The 23,557-nt window shown below is 42.8% G+C and overlaps 1 protein-coding gene across 1 annotated transcript in view; it reads left to right on the top strand.

Annotated features, from left to right (window-relative positions):
* Positions 1–23,557, top strand: part of TRPM5 (transient receptor potential cation channel subfamily M member 5) — a 55,690-nt gene that overhangs the window by 10,592 nt on the left and 21,541 nt on the right. The window contains exons 4-15 of the mRNA XM_065402947.1: positions 589–755; positions 3,001–3,181; positions 6,977–7,041; positions 9,276–9,467; positions 10,685–10,787; positions 13,030–13,148; positions 13,794–14,144; positions 15,272–15,403; positions 16,230–16,353; positions 18,982–19,127; positions 20,842–20,954; positions 21,826–21,921. Coding sequence (XP_065259019.1) covers positions 589–755; positions 3,001–3,181; positions 6,977–7,041; positions 9,276–9,467; positions 10,685–10,787; positions 13,030–13,148; positions 13,794–14,144; positions 15,272–15,403; positions 16,230–16,353; positions 18,982–19,127; positions 20,842–20,954; positions 21,826–21,921 — 1,789 coding nt within the window. The remainder of the gene's footprint in view (positions 1–588; positions 756–3,000; positions 3,182–6,976; positions 7,042–9,275; positions 9,468–10,684; positions 10,788–13,029; positions 13,149–13,793; positions 14,145–15,271; positions 15,404–16,229; positions 16,354–18,981; positions 19,128–20,841; positions 20,955–21,825; positions 21,922–23,557) is intronic.

Here is a 23,557-nt window from a genome sequence, read left to right as displayed (position 1 = left end):
CTCCAGTACACCAGAGAGCAAGAAGAAGAGAGTGTCAGATACTTTCCCATAGAGCTAAATGGAAAAGCCCTAATGCAGCATCTCATCTACCAGCCATTTCCAACATCCCATGATCAGTCCTCCCAATTTAGTCCTCCATCCCAACTGCAAGATGCCACCTCCACAGTTCCCACCCTCCACCCCTTCCCCCAAGAAGTAGTACTGCCCCAGATATGCAGACTGTCATATCTTTACTTCCAGTAATATCATTCTGCCTCTAGATGATTCTCCGTGCTCCATCGAACATCCCAGACGGGAGTATGGTCCCTGTTAAACCAAGATGACAAAGCTGGAACTCAAGATGTCTGAAACATGTTTGTTTGTGCCTATCGTTTGTCATTGCTTTCTTTAATAAAAGTGTCCTGTTTAGTACTGACTGTGATTCTGTATGTAATGACATAAATTATTGATATCCGTTTAAGGCCTCAAAGATTGACTTCTCAGAGGCCCCAAGAATATCTAGAGCCAGCCTGGACAAACACATAATTAGAGGTACTTATATGCCAAATGGTAAAGCAACTAACTCCATAATGTTTTTATTGATTTCAGGTGCCTGGATCTTTACCAGTGCTCTACGTGTTGGAATAACGAGGCATATCGGGCAAGCAGTCCGAGATCACACACTGGCTAGTACTTCAGCCAGAGTAAGAGTGATTGCAATAGGAATAACTTCACTGGGAAAAATTCAGCACAGAGAGATTCTGGACAATGTGAAGGTATTTTTCTCATAACACTTATATAGTCATTTAAATATGAACTGCCTCTCCAAAAATAATTGCTAATGGTAGGCAGCAAAACAATTGAGCTGCTCTAGATGACAACGCCAAGGAGCAAAATGAGAACGAACAGGAAAGATCTGAAATTATATTAGAATTATTATGATTCTGCACCATGTGCATGCACTCCATAGACATCTCCCCCTGCTTAACAAGCAATGCTGCAAATATCCAGCAGGTGTCGGTATTATACATTTGATTAGTACAGAGTCCAGGAGAAAAGTGCTGACTTAAGAAGAGCTTGGAGGAAGAACTTCTTTATATATTAATAGGATACCACTAATTCTACATAATTTTCTACAGTCACCATAAAATTAGTCACTACAAAAACTAATTTTCCCCCTGCTGATACTCACACCTTCTTGTCAACTGTTTGAAATGGGACACCTTGATTACAGTAAGCTCATTAGCACTACAACAGTAATTTTTCCTCCCTTCTTGTCAACTGTTGAGAATAGCCCACTTCCACCTTAATTGAATTGGCTCGTTAGCACTGACCCCCTACTTGGTAAGGCAACTCCCATCTTTTCATATGCTGTGTATTTATACCTCTCTACTGTATTTTCCACTCCATGCATCTGACGAAGCAGGTTTTAGCCCACGAAAACTTATGCCCAAATAAATTTGTTAGTCTGTAAGGTGCCACAAGGACTCCTCGTTGTTTTTGCTGATACAGACTAACACGGCTACCCCTCTGAAACCTATATCTGCACTGTTATGTTTCTGTGTATACACAGAAGAAGATGGCCCAAAGAGCCAGTTGCAGATCCTTGATCCAGGGGCTAATTCTGCATGTTTTTTATTTATCAGTTAGTGTCACAGATGTGCTCAGTGCTATACTCAGTGCCTCACCATTGGCCCCAGAGAAGGATCTGGGTCATGCCCTGGGATTGAGTTCCCCCTTCAGGATTACGCCTCAGTTCCTTGTGACCCCTGGCCAAACTGTGTCATTAGAGGGCTTGGTGTTGCAGAGGGCCCCTGGGCCTAGGATTTGGCCCTTGGCTACTGAAATATGCTCCTGACCCTCAGGCCCCAGTCAATTATTTATATGGTACCACTGCTGTGCACAGAACTGTCCAGACACGTAAAATGACACATCCCTACCCCATACAAAACAAAAAGACAGCAGGAAGGAGGGGAAAAGGAAAGCAACACACAAGCAAAATGACTGAGCAGACAAATTGGCTGTATCTTGCTAGAGCCCAGTGTTAAGTGTCAGTGGTCAGGAAGGGGAAAGGGAAGAGGCGTGTGTGTGTTTGTTTATTTATTGAAAACCATCCTACAGCAATGTGAGCTAAGTTAAAGGATCAAGAGGAGAGAAGACAAGAGAGGTGGGCAATCCTAGTTTGAGCTGCCACTGACAATATACCCAAATAATAGCAGATGGACACCAGGAGGAAGGGATTTATTGCCAGAATGGGGCAAATTATATAGATGTATATAAAGCCTTTGTGCCTAGAGAGTGGTTCTCAACCTTTTCTGGGCAGGGATTCCATGTTGCAGTAGAAAAAAAAAAGTTTCAGGACATCCCACCCATCTGGTCATGGGACAGGGGAAGAGGGAGAAAAAGGAAGGGTTACGCCCTCCCCAAACACACACACACACACACACACACACACACACACTTTCTGTGACCCACTCCCCAGAGAGTGCAACTCCCAGGTTGAGAACTGATTGATTAGACCATACATAGTCTTGCCAACAAAATAATGCTGCATAGTTTGAATTAGTATGTACATATAGTGCACTAAATTAACTGCTAGTGTAAAGACAGACCTAATGCAATGGAAGTCGATGGAAATACCCCCATTTACATGAGCAGAGACTTTAGGAACCCTTCAGGCTCTATTCCCCAGTCATCAGGGTTTGTGGCCAGTGTCATTTGTCTAAGATCAGAAAAACATATTGCCAGGAGTTCTGAACTGATGCCCAAGTCACAAACAAGGTGTTTGGTATCAGTATATTTTGCAGAATCCAAAAGGGAGACTCAGAAGATTTCATTTTCTAGCGCTGCCCAATCTGGTGTCTTTTACAAAGATGCCAGTCTCTTTCTCCCAACTTTTAAAGGAGACTTTATTGGAAGTGTCTGAATATTTATTTTCTTCTATGACATAGTGCAAAACCACTAAAAATCAGACAAAAATAGAAAATCTATTTTATGAAGATTAACCTCTCTCTTTTCTAGAATGAAAACCTTGTATGCTACAAGTCAGATGATAATGGCCAAGGGCCACTGTACTCCCTTGACAACAATCACTCCCATTTTATTTTGGTGGATCAGATAAATCCAGATGAGCCAGATGGAACTACTAAACTACGGCTCACCTTGGAGAAACACATTTCAGAACAGCGCACTGGGTATGGAGGTAGGTAGATGCAAAAGAAATTAATCAAGTTGTTAGCCAATACATATATGTTATACAAATTGCACACCATATCAATATGCATTAAATATTAGCAAAGTTTTATATTTGAATGATATTATGCTTACGTTTGTTCATTCATGCTAAGTATCCCATAACTCTTTGTAAAACTAAGTCAGCTTTGGCATTAGCAAATCAAAATCTGTCAGAATCAAACTACATTAATTCTATGTCCTACTATAGGTATCTTCATGGGCAACTGGTTTGGAATGTAGTATCCAAAACAGAGATAAGAAAAGTACAGAACAAAAACAAGTTGAGGAACTGTTACAAACTGGTGGGTTGGATTTTAGTGATGTGCAAAGAATTTTCTAATTCGTAAAATCATACTATAGATACTAGCTGAAATGTATATCTTTGACCTCATCCGTGTAAGGTGACCATGCTGGGAGGTAAGGATTGGTTCTTGGAAGGAGGGTACCTATGTCTCCTTTTCATATTGTACTGCTTTGACTTTAGACAATACATTTGCCTAAGTTCGGTTATCTGGTCTCTTGAACTTTTTTAGGAATGAACCACAAGTGTAGTCAAACAATTGGCTACACCATTTAGTCAATAAAAAGTTATCACAATATTTATACTCTAGTAACACCTAGAACCTCCAGCTGAAATCAGGGCCCATTGTGCCAAGCACTATACATATAGTAAGAGACAGTCCCTGCCCCTAGGAGTTTACAGTCTAAATAGACAAGACATAAAGAAAGTATCATTATCCACTTTTAATTGTTGGGAAATTGAGGCCAAAAAAGTGACACTCAGAGCTGGGAACTGAACTCCTACATCCCAGTCTAGCTCCTTAAGCGCAAGGCTATCCTTCTTCAATGCTCAAAGCTGACATGCAAGTAGCTTTAAAAAACTGAAAATAAATGTAGATTAAGTGCCCCCAAATAACATCTATAAGAGAGGGGCATTCAGCTTACTGTACTTTCGTTTTAGATCTCCCCCAAACTCATGGATTGCTGGCTCCCACTTCAGGAGACATCACATCCATCACAGAACGAGGGGCTCGCTGAAATGCTCAGTCATGTCCGTTTATTTGAGGGAGAAATTCCACCCTGTACAGACAGTGCAAGGTCTATGCACACCTAAAACTACTGTTTAAAATGGGACTTAAGTGTTACATTGGCCTTGTACCAACCAACCACCCATAGGGGAAAGTGTTTTCACTTCCTCTTGCTTCTATATCTGCAGAGCTAATGTAGCTAACAGAAAGTGAGCTGGATAATCTCTCTTATCACTCATCAGCAGAATTGTTAACTAAGCTCCCAATTGCAGGCCAAATTCTGCCCTCAATGCAGCTGCATGGACTAACAGAGAAAGCAAATGAGCCTAAAGAATGTTTGTTAAGGTGATGACATTCATATAGGAAAGAACCTGGTTTGGCTCAAATCTCAGGCTGAGTTTGCAGGGCTGGCATTTAGAAATAACCCCTTTTTACTTGTAAACTAAGCAAGAGTCACTTTGCAGACTAGAATTTCATTTTAAAGACAAATAGCAAAAACATGTCATGCAGTACAAGATAAAGTCACAACTGACCCCACTATATGTCATCTTCATGCTCCAGCTGAGTTCTGTCACCACCTGCACCAGTTATTCTGGGATATCTCATGGAGTGGGAATTGGTGATCTATACATTACTTCAGGCAACCTAATAATAAAAAAGATCAATAAATAAAGACACAGTCATTATGCAAGGCACTGCATTTAGCCGTATGGAAAATTTGTTAGTCTCTAAGGTGCCACAAGTACTCCTGTTCTTTTAATAAATAAAGAGATGTTTAAAAATCACTTGACCCAAATTGTCCTCTTCTCCTTGCTATTGGGTGCATTCATCGCTTGACTCTACAGGGGTTGTTTTTTTTGGGTGGGAGCCACTACACCTCTACCCAGATATAACGTGACCCGATATAACACTAATTCAGATATAATGCGGTAAAGCAGTGCTCCGGGGGGGGGGGGAGGGGGGCTGCACACTCCAGTGGATCAAAGCAAGTTTGATATAATGCGGTTTCACCTATAACGCGGTAAGATTTTTTTGGCTCCCGAGGACAGCGTTCTATCGGGGTAGAGGTGTATTTTTAGACATACTTGCAGGCCCATTTGAAATGCACTTGGTAGATTTTACAGTATAAACTGCAGTTGTGCGGTCTTTAGAAATAAATGCAGCAGCTGTTGGGGAACTGTGAAGGATGACTGTACTTCAGCTTTTTTGCATGCTCCTGTGAAAATGGTTAAAAATGCATGGCTGCAAACATTCCTTTTACATTGTCAAAGTTGTTGCATCATATAGAGTTTTACTATTACTGGTCATCACATCAGGCAAAGTTGCATTGCACTGTAGGCTGATGTGAAGCAACCTAACAGAACATTAAGAAAGAAATGTATCGTTAATTCTGGCTCAGATCTGGGTCATCTGTCCTTAACAGAATCACATAGGCCTCTCATTCATATCACTTTCCCATTTATCCTCCCTTTTCCTGAATTCTGTCTTCACATTTTCCTGCATAGTTTAGTCCCAGATCCTGGAAACACATGTATTGACATGATTAACTTGATGCATGCGAGTGATCCCATGTGACGGCTCCACATTGGGAGAGATGGTCAAAATTTCAATATTTCAATGAAAAAAACATTTTTGTCAAAAATTCAATGTTTTTACCAACAATACCACTCGTCAAAACTTTTCCTACTATAAACAGTTTTATTTGAAAGTTGGAAGTACATATTTTTAAAAAGCAAAACCAAAAAACAGCTCTATGCATCTATAACGTTAAGCGTGTGCATAGATGTAGTGAGGAGTCTGCCTACATAGAGCTCCCTTCAGCTTGGAGGGTATGGATCAGAAAGTTAGAGAGGATCACCCTAATTCCATATGAAGCTTTCATGAGCCTATTGGAAATAGAGGAACAGCCACCACCACCTTGTTTTTCTAGCATCTAGGGCTAGGTCTACACTACCCGCCTGAATTGGCGGGTAGAAATCGATCTCTCGGGGATCGAATTATCGCGTCTCGTCGGGACGCGACAATCTATCCCCGAATCGACGCTCTTACTCCACCAGCGGAGGTAGGAGTAAGTGCCGTCGACTGGGAGCCGCGGAGGTCGATTTTGCCGCCGTCCTCACAGCGGGGTAAGTCGGCTCCGATACGTCGAATTCAGCTACGCTATTCACATAGCTGAATTTGCGTATCTTAAATCGACCCCCCCCGTAGTGAAGACCTGCCCTAGGACACTGACCGCTTTTTAAGTCAGGACAAGTGGACAATAGTTAGAATCTATTTGCAGTGTGTGTTCTAATTGTATTTAACCTAGCATTCCAAATACTGGCTCTCCCAGGGCCTCGCCATCCATCTGAGGTACTTAGGTGGCACCCATCACGATAGTATCTAAGCACCTCACAGTCATTAATGTATTTATCCTCACAACATGCCTGTGAGGTGGGCAGGGCTATTATTCCTGTTTTACAGAACTGATTGCCCAAGGTCACACAGGAAGTCTGTGGCAGAGCAAGGAATTGAACCCTGATCCCAAACCCCAGGCTAACGCTCTAACCACTGGACCATAGTGCTTTTCACAGCCTTTGCTGTCAACCATCCTATTGCCTGTGTTCTCAGGGTCCATTGCTCTTGTTTCAGTCCATGGACCATATGATGGCACAATGCTTTCCAGAAGATGGCAGCAACTCAACATCATCTTTATGAATGTTATGAATTTAAACGTTTTCTCATCTATTTCACAGGAACAGGTAGCATTGAAATCCCTGTGCTTTGTTTACTGGTAAATGGAGGACCAAAAACACTTGAGGTAAGAAGCAACTTGTGATATTTAAAAATTCATTCTAAAAATACCCCAAGGAGGTAACAAATCCATGTTTTGTAATTGTCAAATATTAAATAAATACTTAGCAGAACATTTTGTTGGGTGCCAACTACAAATCCGGGTAGTAAGATATTACACAATTTGGATAACAGTTAATTTTTTAGTAGAACAAAAATTAAATTAAACTTATATTCATTAGCTTCATCAGTACATCCCTTACTGCAAGAAATAGTGCAGTTTGAGCAAATTCAACAGCAATATTGCTTAGTTTTAAAAGTATCAGCAGATCACTTAAGTTTCCTATATGACTACACATCTACTACTAACACCGCAGAAAGTGAGCAGTGGAAATCTGAAAAAAATCTGGTGAATTAGAAATTCTAGCCATTCCTTACAAAGCAAGTGCAAACAGATTAGCCAGGCACAGGTGCTGGAACTAGGGGTGCTGGGGGTGCTGCCGCACCCTCTGGCTTGAAGTGGTTACCATCATATACAGGGTTTACTGTTTGGTTCAATAGCTCTCAGCACCCCCACTATACAAATTGTTCCAGCATCCCTGTAGCCAGGCAGCTTTTCCTGGCAATGATCAGACATTGCATATTCAGTGCTGCCTCTCAGAACTCAGGGAAACGCAACGGCAGATTTGCAGTATGTGCCGGCCTGCTAGCATCATATTTCCATCAGATCTTCTCTTTATGGAACAGTGGGCTCAGTGAGGTACACTGCCAACTCTGTCTTAGCAGCATTTGTAAATTGATCCAAAGATTCAGCTTTGATCTTTTCCCCAGCAGCTTCACACATTATGTTTGGAAATCAGCTCTCTAGCTGGATGACCCTCTTTTTCTTCAATTTCCATTTTATCTTTGGCCTGTTATGCAGGAAGTCAGCATAGAATTTCACCCAGTGATTCCTACACTGAGCCCAACAGCTTGTGTTTGAACTAGAGCATCTGACTTTAATAAAAGACAGCCAACCTTGATTTAAAGATTCCAAGTGATGGAGGATCTACCAGACACCTTGTAAATCTGTAGCAGTGGTGAATGACTCTCACTGTTAAAAAGAAAAAAGAAAGAAAAAAAGTGGGGGGGGGGGGGAGAGAGAAGAGTGTCTTCGCCTTGTTTCCTATTTGAACTTTTCTCACTTCAACTTCCAGCCACTGGATTTTGTTAAGCATTTATCTGCTAGATTAAAGTACCCTCAAGTATCCAAGATGTTCACTCAATGTAGACTGATCAAGTCACCTCTTAACCTTTTCTTTTATAAGTTAAATACGGCAGCAATTCCTGCATGGTTGCTGTTGAAAGCCTTGCAGTGCAAGCCAATTGATCTTCTTTTGAAATCTTTAGAGAACAAGACTGGGAGACCAAGAAAAGACTGGAGGGTGTTGCTCTGGGCTCACCTATGTGCTGGGAATGAATAGCCAATTGTTATTTTTAACATCGCTATCGCTTGTAAACAATCACGTATGTCAGGGGTTCTAGTATTTTTTTTAAAGTGCAGGAGGAGAGCTGGCACTGAGGTCTGAACATCTAATGAGATTGTCACATACCCCACAATATACATTGGCTGGTAATGAATTATTATTTCAACTAGGATAATATGGTTATTAGCCTCTGAAGGATACAACTTCCATGGCCTCCCCTGCACCTCATTGTGATTACATGGCTCTTCCCATCTACAGATATCGTGAAACTTGGCATAAAGGCCACTCTTTGTGGAGGTTTTCAGCAGCCTTCTTATAAACTTCCAGTTGCCAGGTTTCACAGCTGATGCTGAGTAGCCAGATGTAGTGTTCCCTCAAGAAATTTCTGCTTTACAGAACTTGCAGTCAACCTCAGCAGGATTACTGTGCCTCACTGAGGAATTCCCCATGCAATGCTTCTCTTTTTCTTGCTAATTCTGGCCCCAAGATTCAAAAATGGGGATTTTACACCAAGCTACCAGAGAGGGACTGTTTTTAAACCTTGGCTACCCAAATCAGGACGCTTAGCTAGCTGGGAAGATAATGGTGGAACAGGGTATAGTTAAGTGGCTATCTGCAAGCCATCCCTTCACAGAAGTCAGTATCGTGGTGATCCTGAATATTCTTACTGAGGCTGAATGGAGTGAATCTGGTTCAGGTATTCAATCACATCCCTAGTTGCAAGATATTAATATATGAATGCACTGTATTTTGTCTTTCCATAACTGCATTCTAAAATGTATTTTTAAAACCACAGAGAATTTGCAGGGGCTTGGAAAACTCTGCTCCCTGGCTTATCTTAGCAGGATCTGGGGGTACAGCTGACATCTTAGCTGCAGTAGTGAATGAGCCACAGCTTATTGTGCCACAAGTTGTTGAAAAGCAACTTAAAGAGAAATTCCCTACAGAAAACTTTTTATGGAAGGACATTCTCCATTGGACAGCAACAGTAAGTGAACTGGTTTAATATATTAAATGTATCACACTCACAAACTCTGATATCATTTCTATGTTATGTAGCTCATCTGGTACCCACAGCCCATATTCAGAATTGTTGGGAGGCTGCTCAAAAAATATGCTAGAGATACAAATGCTCTGAGATTAATGGCACACAAAAAGGTATCTGAGGCCAGAATCAGGCATTCAATGGAGAGCATACTTATTTTGGCTTAGTAATTCAATTGAACACTTAGGGCTCTGTCCTCCACTAAACAGTTTCTGGAGGATGTGACACACAATTCAAGCTCTGCAGCTGCGGACGTTCTGCAGCTGTGGAAGATGAGACCCAATTCATGACCCGCAGCTGCCGAGTGGAAGCCTGATTCTGGATGTTTGTGAATAGACCGTTGCTTCTCACCACTCCTTTTTACTCCCACTATCCCCATTCTTTTCCAACAGCAACAATGAAAGTTACTCTTAAAACAAATAAATAAAACACTAAGACCCACAAGGCATATAAATTCATAGATCAAAGGGACAATGAGCTTTGCAATCAAGATGTGGGAGATAGTTTATTTGGGAAAGAACACTAAAGTGGATACTAATAGGTATATAAATCAACTGAATCTGACCTTCAGATCACCTCCTCTACTGTACTCCACAGTTTTAAAGTTCCACTTGTCTGTCCTGTCATGCAGAAGCTTGCTAGGGCACCATCACCATAGGATGCACGCAGTAGCATGATGTCTTAAAGTCTTGGTAGCAACACTGTGGGAAACTCAAGAGGCAAAGAAGCTCAGGGGTGGAGGAGAAGAAAGCATTTTGTTGACCCTCTGGCTGCATATCAATATGTGATGGCTTTTCCACAAAGCAATTTTAGAGAGTGTGGCCTTAAAGAAAGGAAAGAGCTAATGGCAGGTGGAAGGGTGGAATGGTTAGAACCCACTGCACTATATGTACTATCTACGGAATGGCTATCATCAATCAAGAATGGGAGAGAAGAAGGACCTTTTGGGCAAGACACTTGTTTTCTCTGTGCCTCCGTTCCCCCATCTGTAAAATGGGGATAAAATTTCTCCCTTCCTTCCACACGATCTGCCTTTTCTATTTAAGATGGGAGCTCTTTGGGGCAAGGAGTGTATGTCTTCTCAGCTGGGGCCTCTAGGCCTAACTGTAATAACAGTAATGATAGGATGAAGAATAAAACAATTTGTTTCAACCCCGTAGATTCAGAACATTGTTTCCCAGCAGCATCTTTTAACAGTGCACAGTTTTGAGCAAGAAGGTTCAGATGAATTAGACACAGTCATTTTGAAAGCTTTGGTCAAAGGTAAGAATCTCTTTTGGCTGGTCTTTATAGTTGCTAGATCTGTTAAAGTGTATATTTGAGATTTGCCCACATTTTGTTTTCTAACCTGAGATTATCTGCATGATAATTTACAGTGTTCATCCCTGAGAGCTAAGTGTGCCTGTGTTATTGCTCCACCAAGTGCACTTTGTACGTGCTAAGAGGTGAGCGAGACTACAATGTTAAGACTAGAGTTAGAAGGAGCATTTTTAGAATACATTTTAAATTACAAAATTTGGCCAGAAAGTGAATTATGAAAATGTCAAGCTTCCAATGTGTCTGATCCAAAACCCACTGAAATATATACAAAGGCTCTAATTGACTTCAGTAGACTTTAGGTCAGACCTTCAGTGCTAATAATAACAACAACATGATAAAGAAAGTGTCCCACTCATGAAAAAAAAATTTTATTTAAACCTTATATTTTTCAGTTTTTTCAAAATATCCCAATGGAAGAAATAGACAAGCCAACTCTGTCTCTCATATAACAATCTGTTCAGATGAATTTGTATCAAATGATGGGGGTTATTTTTGTAGCTACATATTTTAAATGGAAGGGTTTTTCATTTAATTTAGATGGACAAGGAGTTATAGTTTGAGGGAGGTTAAATTATATAAGAAGTTAAGGGAAAGATGGTGAAGTTACCACAACCTTAAATAAGGGGCAGTTCATAGTGTCACTGCCCCAGGAACAGGCCAGAGACCAACCTGTGCCTCAGGCTCACAACTGGATCTCCAGTGGAAAAGTACAGTAGTCTGCACCCCTCCCCCCTTCCTTGGCACAGCTTACCAGCTCCCACTCCTTACCTGCTTAGAAACACTGGCTGGCAGATGGCAGGCAATTGAGTCAAGGAGTCTCTACCCACTCAGCCTACCTGGAGGGGAAGTGACCGCTCAATGGAGGCTGCTTTCCCTCCCATGGGGCAAGCCGTGATGTGGGTAGTCTAAGTCTACACAAGGGAGCAGGGCATTTTACATACCCGTACCCCTTTGCAATTGCACTTAAAGCAAGCCACAATCTCATCCTAAATTAGCTATAAACTTTAGTCTGAGCAAAACCTTCCTACAAACTCTGTGCAATCAGGATGCTCTGCACGATGACTGAATTGCATGAACATCCAAAAGCTGGGAAGTGGTTTTCACACCGATGTTCAAATGGAGGAAAAAAACGCAAACCAAAAATTCACTTATAAACGGGCTATTGCCTCCATTCAGAACCAAAAATGCTCTTCCAATAAGGAAACAGTTACACAAAATTAATGTGATAATCCAGTGGCAGCTTTCATCAATGTAAAGCCTGATCAATTTTCACATGCTGGGCTTGGGTTCCATATTTACATAATCTCGTTTCCACTAACTCAGACCGATAGTAAAATGGCCACACTGGCCAGGGAAACAGAGAACTAATAGCAAGTGTATCTTATTCTTGAAGACAGGAGCAAGCAAAGTGGGCTGTTTGATCAGTGTTCCTGTTTGATGTAGAGTCTTCTGCTTGCTTCTGGATGATGCAACAGGGACAATTGGGTATAAGTTTTATCAGATCACACTAGATGTGATGGAATTTTTTTAAGTAATGCTCACTATCATATTGTATAGTATATTAACTGATCCATGGTTGCTGTTTGCGCCTCTTAGAAATAATAGGCTATAGAGGAATTGAAACGTGTTGGCGATAGTATATTCTGATTAAAGACATTTTAAGAAGCCATACATCAAACTCAGCTTCCATAGCGAAACTTCCAGTTTTACGACAAGAAACCTGCACTCTGTCTTCTGAAAGAGTTCTATAGTAGCATTGCCATCCATTGCAGTTTGTGTTGGATCGTCCCACGTTCAACAGGGGGAGGGAGGGATTCCATATCCTGTGAGTTAATACATTAAAAAACTCCCAAACATACCCTCTTCTGAAGAACACGATTCAGTTTGAAGGCCCAAGAACATGTGAGAGAGAGATTTTGGCTAGAAAACAACATTCAAAATGTGAAGTGGATGTAAACTTTCAGACCACAGTCCCTCAGGTAAGGGGGGAAAATAAAAAAGTGTGTGGGATTTCCATGTAGGTAACCCACAAATCTGACATAACTGAACAAGAGGTCTCATTACAGTCACACTTTGATTAAACTTTATGTAACGTCCAATTTAACATAGATAAATGCTGTTTCATTTATCATAGATAAAAACGGTTTCAAATGCTGAATGTATTTGTGTTTCCTGTTTTTGGCAGCCTGTAAAAGTCACAGTCAGGAAGCCCAGGAATACCTGGATGAACTGAAGCTGGCAGTGGCCTGGAATAGAGTGGACATAGCTAAAAGTGAAATATTCAATGGAGATGTTGAATGGAAGGTACCAGACTATACTTGCTTAGATTGTAGTTGCATAAATCCTATTGTCGATGGGCAAGAATTTCATGTAGCTAGTGAAACATACCAGATCAGTAGTACTAGAAACTAAAGCCCTCTTTTATTCCCCATGAAAGCACAGGAGGTGGCAGTGCGCATTGTCCTCGCACTGCCTCTGTCTTTCTTGACCACAAAGGATTATATCTAAAGAGCCAAGGATATTTCAGCTGCCATAGCCCTTCTGTCCTTGGCTACCCCACCGAAACTGCCAACAGCCCTTCGGGCATCCTTTTGTTTTGTATTTGTATAGCAACTAGCACAATGGGGCCCTGGCCCATGACAGGCTCTTACGCACTGCCGCATTACAAATATACATACCATAGTAACAGGGTAACCATAAATAGTAATTGTGATGGAGTTTTCCCATTGTGCACACACACATGCTCAAAGACCTGATATGAGGCCATTCTTTCATTTCATATCAGCTCTCCCCTCCCACCCAGAATCAGTCAGGTGGTAGCAAATTTTAACGATTGCTGATCTGGTCTGGATTTAAACAGTGGGTGAAAGTCTAATTCCGAACTCTAATCCCCCATGGCAATACTCGTAAAATATAAATTATTCCCTTTTGTGTTTCATGGAAATCTAGTCCTGTGACCTAGAGGAAGTGATGATGGATGCTCTGGTGAATGATAAGCCAGAATTTGTAAAGTTATTTATCGACAATGGGGCCAACATGTATGACTTCCTGACGTACAGCCGGCTTCAGAGGCTCTACTGCTCCATCTCTCGGAAATGCCTCCTCTATGCACTCCTACTGAAGAAACATGAGGAAAGCAGGCTGACTCTAGCAGGGATCACTGGTCAACAACATAAGGAAATGATGGACGTCTGCTCACTCTTTACCCTCCATGAAGTTTCTAGAGTGCTCAAGGATTTTCTTCATGATGCATGTAAAGGTTTCTATCAAGAGGTCAAGCCAGGAAGCAAGAAGAAAGCTGTGAGTTACAGTTAAGATTCACATATTAACCGCTGTTCTCTCTGTTTTTGGATTTTATTTACAGCTGTCCAACATTTTGAAAATGGGGGTGGGGCAGAGAATTGGAGAAACTTGACAATTTTTTCCTTTTCTTCAACCAGCTATAAAATTCGTTAAAATGTTTTGAATTTTCCGATTTTTAATTTTTGAATTAAAAAGGGAGGGATTTTTTTGGAAAACATTTTGTGATTCCTCTTTATGCCCCCACCCCTCCCACCCACCCACTACAAGGTACTGTATCTTGAATTAAGTTCAAAGTGTGGGGGTGGATTCATAGAAGGGAATGCAGGGACTCAAAAAATATGATCCGTGATTCAGGTTTAATCAGCAATTCTGTAGGACTCAGATCTCTAAACTACAAATTCTAGCAGAATTTCAAGTAGATATGCCAACAACTTCCTAGTTCTTTTATTGATGGGGGACAAAAATAGCTAACAGACTTGCCCCTCCCCCACCAATTTCAGCATGATCTATTTATATAGACTAAATCCTCAAAATATTTGAAAAATAAACTGCATTTTATTTTAAGCTTCATGTGAGGTAAGAAGCAGTGAGGCTGAGCAGCTGGTGCTTGGACTAAAAAGAGAAGGGGCACTCCAGTGCTCTTTCTTGTTGTGTACAGGGCCATGTTGAGACTGATTTTATGTTTAAATATAATACCTTTTGTTGGTTTACCCTGAAACGGAGTTCTTTGCCCCAGTTATGCAGAACCTGGTATAATTCAAGTCCAACTTAGATGAGCTAATCACAGGGGGTGTGGGGATGATATTACACATACAGGATGAAATCCTGGCTCCAGTGAAATCAATGGGAGTTTTGCCATTGACTTCAGTGTGGCCAGGATTTCACCCCAAATGTTCTCACACATATTAAGTTGTATCGTGGATACAAGGCCCCTTTGATTCAGTATATAGAGTGAATTAGTTACCTCTTGAGCCTAAGGAAAATCAAAAGGATTTGAAAGTTGCTCGCACTGCTGATTTGCTGCTTGGATCATGTAGTTGGCACAGACACATTTGACGATATATTAAAAATATAAAATGAAATTATAAAATCAGATTTTAAGTTTTTCTTAAAATGTATTGTAGGATAAAACGAATGCAAAACGACTACCGGGGCTCCTGGATATGAACCAGAAGAGTGAGAATCCCTGGAGGGATTTATTTTTATGGGCAGTACTTCAAAACCGGCACAAGATGGCAAACTATTTCTGGGCTATGGTAAGCTTCAAGATATAACTACTTTAGGCCACTTACTGGCAATTTGTTTTAGATCTGAAATATTAGTATATTCAGTCTTGCAGTTAGGAAGTTAAGATATATAGGTTTGTCCTTCAAGACATGAGATATGACTTTTATGGAGTCTTTCACTGCTGAATTGCTTTAATGTGAATGTAGCTCAGGCTGGTAGTGGCCAAAAGTTACATAAACATGGTGTGAGCCACAGCTGGTAAAAATCAATGCAGCTTCATTGGCTTCCATTAAGCTCTGCTGATTAACACCATATGAGCATCTGGCCCTTGATTTTAAATCACTGTCTTCCGGGCAGTCAGTGACCCTTTGCCTCTGACCTCAGATTATGTTCCTTTTCCAATGGGTTAATCGTGTGTTTGGTTTTCACACCACGGGGAAGGAAGAGACACAGCAGCATACCCATTACTCATGCTCTGCATCTGTGGGGAAATGTGTTTCTCTGTTTCCCCCAGTCACTTTTCTCCTCTTGGCCCTTGCCTGCTGCCTGAAAGTCAGGCCCCTTTAAAAGGTCTCCAGCTGGGTTCCCAACCATGGAGATGACCCCAAAAAAATCACTAGCCTGAAAGAGGTACTAGAACTACAACTCCCATGAGGCACTGCAACAGCATTTCCAAATCAAGTATTTCAGCCCAAGTTTTTTGTTGCTTGTATTTCTGTCCCCTACCCAAACAAACTCAAAGTTTTCCACAGAACCCCCTCCCCATTTTTCAACCTGCTCTCATGGTGACATTCCCATCATTCAGAATCATTAATATTTATCATAGGCTGCCCCCACCTCCTTTCCATTTTCCAGGGACAAGAAGGTGTAGCTGCAGCTCTGGCAGCTTGCAAGATTCTCAAGGACATGTCCCGACTGGAAACAGAGGCTGAAGTAGCCCGTAGGATGAAAGAAGCCAAGTATGATCAGCTCGCTCTGGGTAAGCAACTGCAGTCTTTAAGATCATTATCAAATATTTAAGATGTGACTGGCGCTGGAAGACCAGCTAGCAAAAAACATCATAAAGTAATAACAGACATGCTCCTATGAGTAACCCAGCCCTTTCGAAGCTTTGCTAGTCCCAAGCGTACAGATATCACAAGTCAGCCCCACCTCCCTCCCCACCAAAATCACAAGAGTAATGTATAAATTATAGGATTTTAAAATAAACCACTATTTTTGGTCTATCCTGTGTTTTTTAAGGCTTTAGAGGAAACTGGCCAGCCCCAATTTAAGTGGGACCATTTCTGGTTCAAAGTCCTATCTGAAATACACACACAAAAATGCATGCTCCCTGCTGGGCGCTTGGAGTGGGTACACCCACTATCCCCTCCTAATCTCCAGGGTGGGGAAGCTGCCACTCCCTTCTATCCCTGGCTTTATCATTGTGTCTCTGTCTCTCTCAATCATGCTCCCAAGGCCCTATCACCAAATTAGACTCTCGAGATTTCCAGTGCTTGCTGGCATTGCCCAAGCTGAAAATACTGCAATGACATCCTCTCTCACTGCATTTTGATAACTTAAAGCTCCTGATCCTAGACTAAAGGCAGGAAGTGCAGAAGTGTGTGGAAGGAACAAATGAAATAAAGAGGGAGCCAAAACAATTTCAAACCTCAAAAAAGCTTTAAGGATGGGTTTGGGAGTCTATTCGATAGCTTGGATCCGTTTATTATTCAAACCAGTTCAAGCGCCCTGTAGATTTACTCCCCAGTCTTCTGGCAGCTGTGTAGATGCCAAGGCAAAGATTTTGAACACCTGAAACCAACCAGCTTGCTAGATTTTAATTTAACATTCCATTCCAAATGGCAGCCAGAATTAAAATAATCGCCATCAAGGATACACGACAGATCCCAGCAAAAGCCAGGACCAGATTAAAGCAATCCAGAGCCCTAGGCACACAATGCTCCCCATGGCTTTGACCTCCCAGTTGCAGCATTTATAGCAGGGGGCCCGCCTGCCAGAGAGGCAGTGCCATACGAGTCTCCCTTCCTTCAGCAGCATTTGTGGTGGCAGCAGGGAAAAGATAAGGGTGGCATCACACAGGTCCCCTGGAACTTCTGCCAGCAGCTGGGTTTGTCTGATTGGGAGGTGAGCCAGGTCTGCTGCACTCTTCTCCTCCACAGAGTTCTCTGATAGGTGGTGTTAGCAGGGCCCCTAGAACAACGAGGCTTTGGCTGCATCTACACTTGGAGCTGGGGGTGTGATTCTCAGCTTGCGTAGACGTACTGGAACTAGCTCTGCTTGAGCTAGTACAACAAAAATAGTAGCATAACCCCAGTAGCATGGGCAGTGGCAGCGGCATGGGCTAACCATGCCGAGTGCAAACCTGCCCCAACCCCTTTGGTATGTACTGGGGGCAGCTAGTCTTTGAGGCCACTGCCTGGGCTACCATAGTTACACTACTGTTTTTAGTGTATTAAGTGGATGAGTGCTAGCGTGAGCATGGTCAGGCAGACATCATTGTATCCGTTTATACAAGGGTCATATTTTCAAGACTGTCTTTGCAACCATGAGATCTAGACATTTTTTTTTGTTTCTAAAATCAGAACGAAGACTCTGGTGTAATCACATGAATGCTGGAGTCCTAGGCAAAGGACTGTAGGGCCATTGAAATCAATGGAAGTCTTTCCATTAACTTCATTGGCCCAGGATAAGACCAACAGTGCCTAGGTCTTAATCTGGTCCTGACAACGATATGTACTTCAGTGAGCATATTCAAGGGATGCTGCAAAATAAACTCCTGTATCAGGCAACTTCAAAAAACACTGACATTGAAAAGCCAAAGTGATTGAGGTGGTGAAGGCAAGGATAGGAAATGTTCTGGAGTGGAGGGGAAAGATCAGTAGAGTGACGGACACAGTAGCCAACTCAGACACAATGAGCACACTGTGACTTACTTCCGCTGGTGCTCCCATTACAATAGCAACTGAGCACTAAGACCAAAGGCCAGCTCCTGTTAAAGAATTTTGCCCTAAAAGGGCCAACGTTGGTGTGCAACATGTCTGTGGCTTGAAACCCATGGTTAGCTGGGTAAGGCCTGATGTTGAGCACCCTCATTTCCCTTGGATTACCCATGGGAGTGGAGGGCACTTGGCACCTTGAAGAATCAGGTTCTTCAGTGTGTAAGAAAACCTACCACAGTTTGGTTTGTGCCTGATACTGCATCAAATTCTGCATATGAAGTGGCTTCAGAATTGGGCCTTTAATGTGTATTTGTGTGCTTGTAAAAGGGGCTTTTATGTAATCTGTGGAAGAACTGAGGGATGAGAAATTTCTCAATAAAAAGTCAAATAAGTGAGAAAAAAAATTAAACAGACTCAAGACTGAGAAGAAACCATGTAGGCAAGAAAGGGGCAATGAATGGGCACCTAAGGGGGATGAAGGATTTCGGCTTTTTGTAAATACTTAAAATTAAGGAGACATTTTCAAATGCATTTTTACCACAATTCCCTGAATTTTAACTCTTTTCCCAAGAGAAATACACAAGTTCTCTCTCCTGCCCCAGTGTGTATGCACAGATGTAGAGCTGTGGGTCTGTCATGGAAAATGAATTTCCTTCACTTGGCAGAGCTATTCAGTGAATGCTATCACAACAGTGAGGAACGAGCGTTTGCTTTACTGGTGAGGAAAAACCAATACTGGAGCAAAACTACCTGTCTCCACTTGGCCACAGAAGCAGATGCTAAGTCTTTCTTTGCACACGATGGTGTCCAGGTGAGCAAAATGCTAGGAAATTCCCTTGTGACTTTCTAGGGGCAGTATTGTACTTTTAGGCACAGCCCTGAACAAAGGAGGAGTTCATGGATAAACTGCACCCTCCCAGGAAACATCTTGTTGAGGCAGAATTCCTCCAGTGCTCCCCTGAGGCAATAAGAGAAGGGAGTATTCTACTGCAGTGCGTTACAGAGCAGCATACTCACCTCCTGGTGTCCAGCCAGGCCATCAGTGGAGAAGAGGTCAAAGCTCTGGCCCCACCCACTCCCTGCTTTCTCTCACCCAATTGCTCACAGAGGAGCACTGGGAATGCATCTCCTATTCTCCATTTCACAACTGAAGCCAGGATCTGTAATGAAGCTGTACAGGGATGTGGGGTGACTCCATCACATGGCTGTGTTAGGCCCAACAAAGGGTTTTTTCTTCATGACAAATTATAACTAGAGATGCCAATTTTGGTTGGACATATTCCTGGAGGTTTCATCACATGACAATCTTTAATGAAAGATTAATTTCTAATTCCTGGAGATTCCAGGGCAATCCTGGAGGGTTGACAACCCTAATTATAACTTCAGCATTGCCCTCAACTCGAGGTCCTGTCGACACACAAAACCCTTAAGTGCGGTGGTGCTTTTATCTCAAGTTTGCTGCCCATCAGGGTGTGGAGGCTACAACTCAAGTTAGCACAACTCATCAGCTGCTATCACAATCACTCTGTAGCATGGACACAGGCTAGCTCCAGTCAAGCGCTGCTAAGTCCTCCAACTTCTTCCCACAATTCCCTCCCATGTGCCCAGAAAGGAGATAAATTCTCCTGCAATTCACTGGGAAAGAATTCATAGATCAGCTCAGTTTACTGCAGTGCAAAGAACCATGGGATATGTCCCCCGAAGGCTTAGTGCAGAGGTGGGCAAACTACGGCCCACGGGCCACATCCGGCCCACGGGACCGTCCTGCCCGGCCCTTGAGCTCCCGGCTGGGGAGACTAGTCCCCGGCCCCTCCCCCGCAGCCACACCGCCGCACGGGCAGCGCTCTGGGTGGCGGGGTTGCGCGCTCCTGCCAAGCAGCGTGGCACCGTGTCTGGCTCTGGCCGGGCAGCGCAGCTGCCAGACATGCTGCTCTGAGCGGCTTGGTAAGGGGGCCGGGGTGTTGGATAAGGGGCGGGAGATTCCAGGGGGGCAGTTAGGGAACAGGGAGCAGGGGGGGTTGAATAGGGGGCAGGGTCCTGGGGGCGGTTAGGGGCGGGGGTCCCAGGAGGGGTTAGGGGACAAGGCGCAGGGGGGGTGGATGGGTCGGGGGTTCTGAGGGGGGCAGTCAGGGGGCGGGAAGTGGGAAGGGTCAGATAGGGGGAGGGGGCCAGGCTATTTGGGGAGGCACAGCCTTCCCTACCCGGCCCTCCATACAGTTGCGCAAGCCCGATGTGGCCCTCGGGCAAAAAAAGTTTGCCCACCCCTGTCTTAGTGCTATACATGAACAAGAGCTGTGCCAGCACAGACATAGGTGCTTTCCCTGGAGCTAGGTTAGCGAGGAGTAAGAGAGTGTAGACAACTTGAGTTAACTCTGCAATGAAGACATACCCACAATCTAGTTTTAGGTAGTGTTTCTTGCCCCACCCTTCAAGGTTCCACAGAAGAAAAACATGATTTAGCTCCATGTTCACTTGCTTTGTGTCAAAGCCAGGTTTACTTTCTGTTCTTTTTCTTTGACTTTCAGGCCTTCTTGACAAAAATCTGGTGGGGAGACATGTCAACAAGCACTCCGATCCTGAAGTTAATCTGCGGATTCTGGTGTCCTCTTCTAATCTACACTAATCTAATAGCATTCAGGTATAAACAAAACATTTGTGTGTGTCAAAGCTGTCCCGGGAGGGTGGGGGGGTGAAGAATCAGTAAGAGACAGTTAAGTGAAAAATATAGCGCACACAGAAATAATCACAGAAAGAAAGGAGGGTGACACTACCTCTGGGCAGAGGGGCCAACAGAAGGGCTGGTCAGCCATTAAGCCCTAAGGGTATGTCTGCACTGCTGCTGTGAGAGGTCATTCCCAGCGTGGGTAAAGAGACTTGTGCTAATTCTGCTCATGCTAGTGTGCTAGAAGTAGTGTAGATGTTGCCACACAGGCAGGAGCTCAGAGCAGGGGGGCAGGCAGACGTGAACTCAGGCAGCTAGCTCAAGCCACCACCTGTGCTGCAATCTCCAGCAAAGCTAGCATGAGTCTGGGAATCACACCTCCCAGCTGCAGGGTAGACATAACCTAAGAAGCCTTAAGTGGTATTTAGTTGTTGGATGGGCCTCGTGCAGCCCCCTACTATGCTTAAAATGTGACTGTATTCTCTACTTTTAAGGTAACTCCCTTCTCTTCATGTATAATAATGCCTGCATCTGTAATTTTCACTCCATGCATCTGAAGAAGTGGGTTTTTTACTGACGAAAGCTTATGCCCAAATAAATCTGTTAGTCTTTAAGGTGCCACCGGACTCCTCATTGTTTTTGTAGGTTCCCTTCTGTGCTGGATCTTCAGCTTTCCCCCTACAGGATGTGAAATACACAGCCTGGCCGGTTCTCTCTAGCCACATAAGAGCCTCTTACTGGGGAGAGATCCCAGGCCAGGCTGCTGTAACATAGCTGCATAGCTCTCAGTTCAGCAGTGAAGAGCTGCCTTCCATCATCTTTCAATAATAATTATATTTTCTTACAGTGAACAAGTACAATCAAAGAATGAGCCAGAGACATTCAGAGAGCTAGAGAGCCTAGACACAGAAAGGACTTTGCTTTTTTCCAAGGAGGGGGATAGGTAAGTCTGAGTCAGTCTGTTAATATCATTCGGAAGTTGAATTAAGACACAACAGTCAAAGCACAGGACATTTCTCGGGGATTAATGACTAGCTGATAACCCAAAGGACAGCTGAGGTTCCCTTGTCAGTCATTAATCCTCAGAAAATCCCCTGCGCCAAGGTCGTTATTACTGTGTATATGGAAAGAGGGAGATAAATAGGAGCATGGAGTTATTTTTAAATGAACAAAGCAACTTCAGTCAGTCTATACAGCTCATACTGACAGAACTGATGGCCGGTGTTTTAGCCAGATTCTCTCAAGTCTCCTCTTAGCATTCCATTCAGCTAATGACAGCTGCTGTGTATTGGATTTAAGGCCTAAAACTGCACAGGTCTGAGTAGCAGGCTGCTGAAAGACATGCAGAAAGCAGACTCTGAACTCATTCAACTTTGGGATCTGAACTTTCTGATACTTTATCCCTCTCTACCCAGGTCTTCACAGCCAAATCCACAATAATTATGTTTAGTATAGTAGCACCTAACCGTTTCTATCCCAATCAGAATCCTCTCAGGCTAAGTGATAGACACACATATAATAAGAGACAGGCCTTGCTCTGAGGTGCTGAGGGTATGGCAAGGGAAAGCTGTGATTGGTTGTTAGCCCATGCTGAACCCATGTCACCATCTCTACACTGCTATTGTTACCCATGCTAGCTAGATTAAACCTAGGACAAGTATACCTACCTATGCTACAATCACACCTTCCCTTATAGCATAGGCATATCCTTTGTTTATAAATAGACAAGATGTAGGACTAGAGAAAGCAAAGTATTATCATCCCCATTCTGCAAATGGGATCCAGGCAGAGGGAGGTTATTTAACTTGGCCACGGACACACACAAATTCTGCAGCAGAGCCAGTGATTGGACGCAGATCTCCTGAGTCCCAGTCTAGTGTCTTAACCACAAAACCATCTGTTTTAGATCTGAAGGTGGCCAAGAGGTTTTCACCATAAATCAGGAAAGAGAGATTCTCCTTGTGATAAGTACACAACTCCCACTGATGCTAAAGGGAGCTGAATACCTGGATCAGACACATGCAGTACAACAAACATGATTAAATCATCCACATATTTGATTTTGTTTCACTAGCATTCTTTGAAAGGTCTGAAAAACTGAAGTTCAGGGAATGTTATATAGTGGACAGAGTCAGAACTCTCTGTTTCTATTCTTAGCTTTGACATTGAACTAATGACACTTTGGGAAAAGTCACTAGTTTCTCTGCTTCATTATCCATAAAATGGGCATAATAGCACCTCTCTCTGAAGAAAGCAATTATTAATTCATGTCTATGAAACATTTTGATGTCCTCATATTAAAGGGAGGGATATGGTTCTTGGCCAGTATGTTTTCTGTTCCATTTGTTATTGTCTCAAGAGTTTATGTTAATATGGGATTTCTCTCCCTCCCAGGTTTGTTTCTTTTTCTGAATCCCAAGTCATAATTATTTGTTTACGACATCAGTCTGTTGCCATGGGAATGGCTGTGCTCATGTCATAAATTTAGTGTTATGACAACTGCTCCCTAGAGAATCAAGCAGGGAGAACAGGCTGGCTATGAATTAAAATATTTAGAAATTAGAAATAGTACCAGGAGA

The sequence above is a fragment of the Emys orbicularis genome, chromosome 4 (assembly GCF_028017835.1).
Source record: "Emys orbicularis isolate rEmyOrb1 chromosome 4, rEmyOrb1.hap1, whole genome shotgun sequence".
In the NCBI taxonomy this organism is placed as follows: Eukaryota; Metazoa; Chordata; order Testudines; family Emydidae; genus Emys; species Emys orbicularis.
Note: the sequence above shows the minus strand (reverse complement) of the source record. Positions and strands in the feature narration are given on the sequence as shown.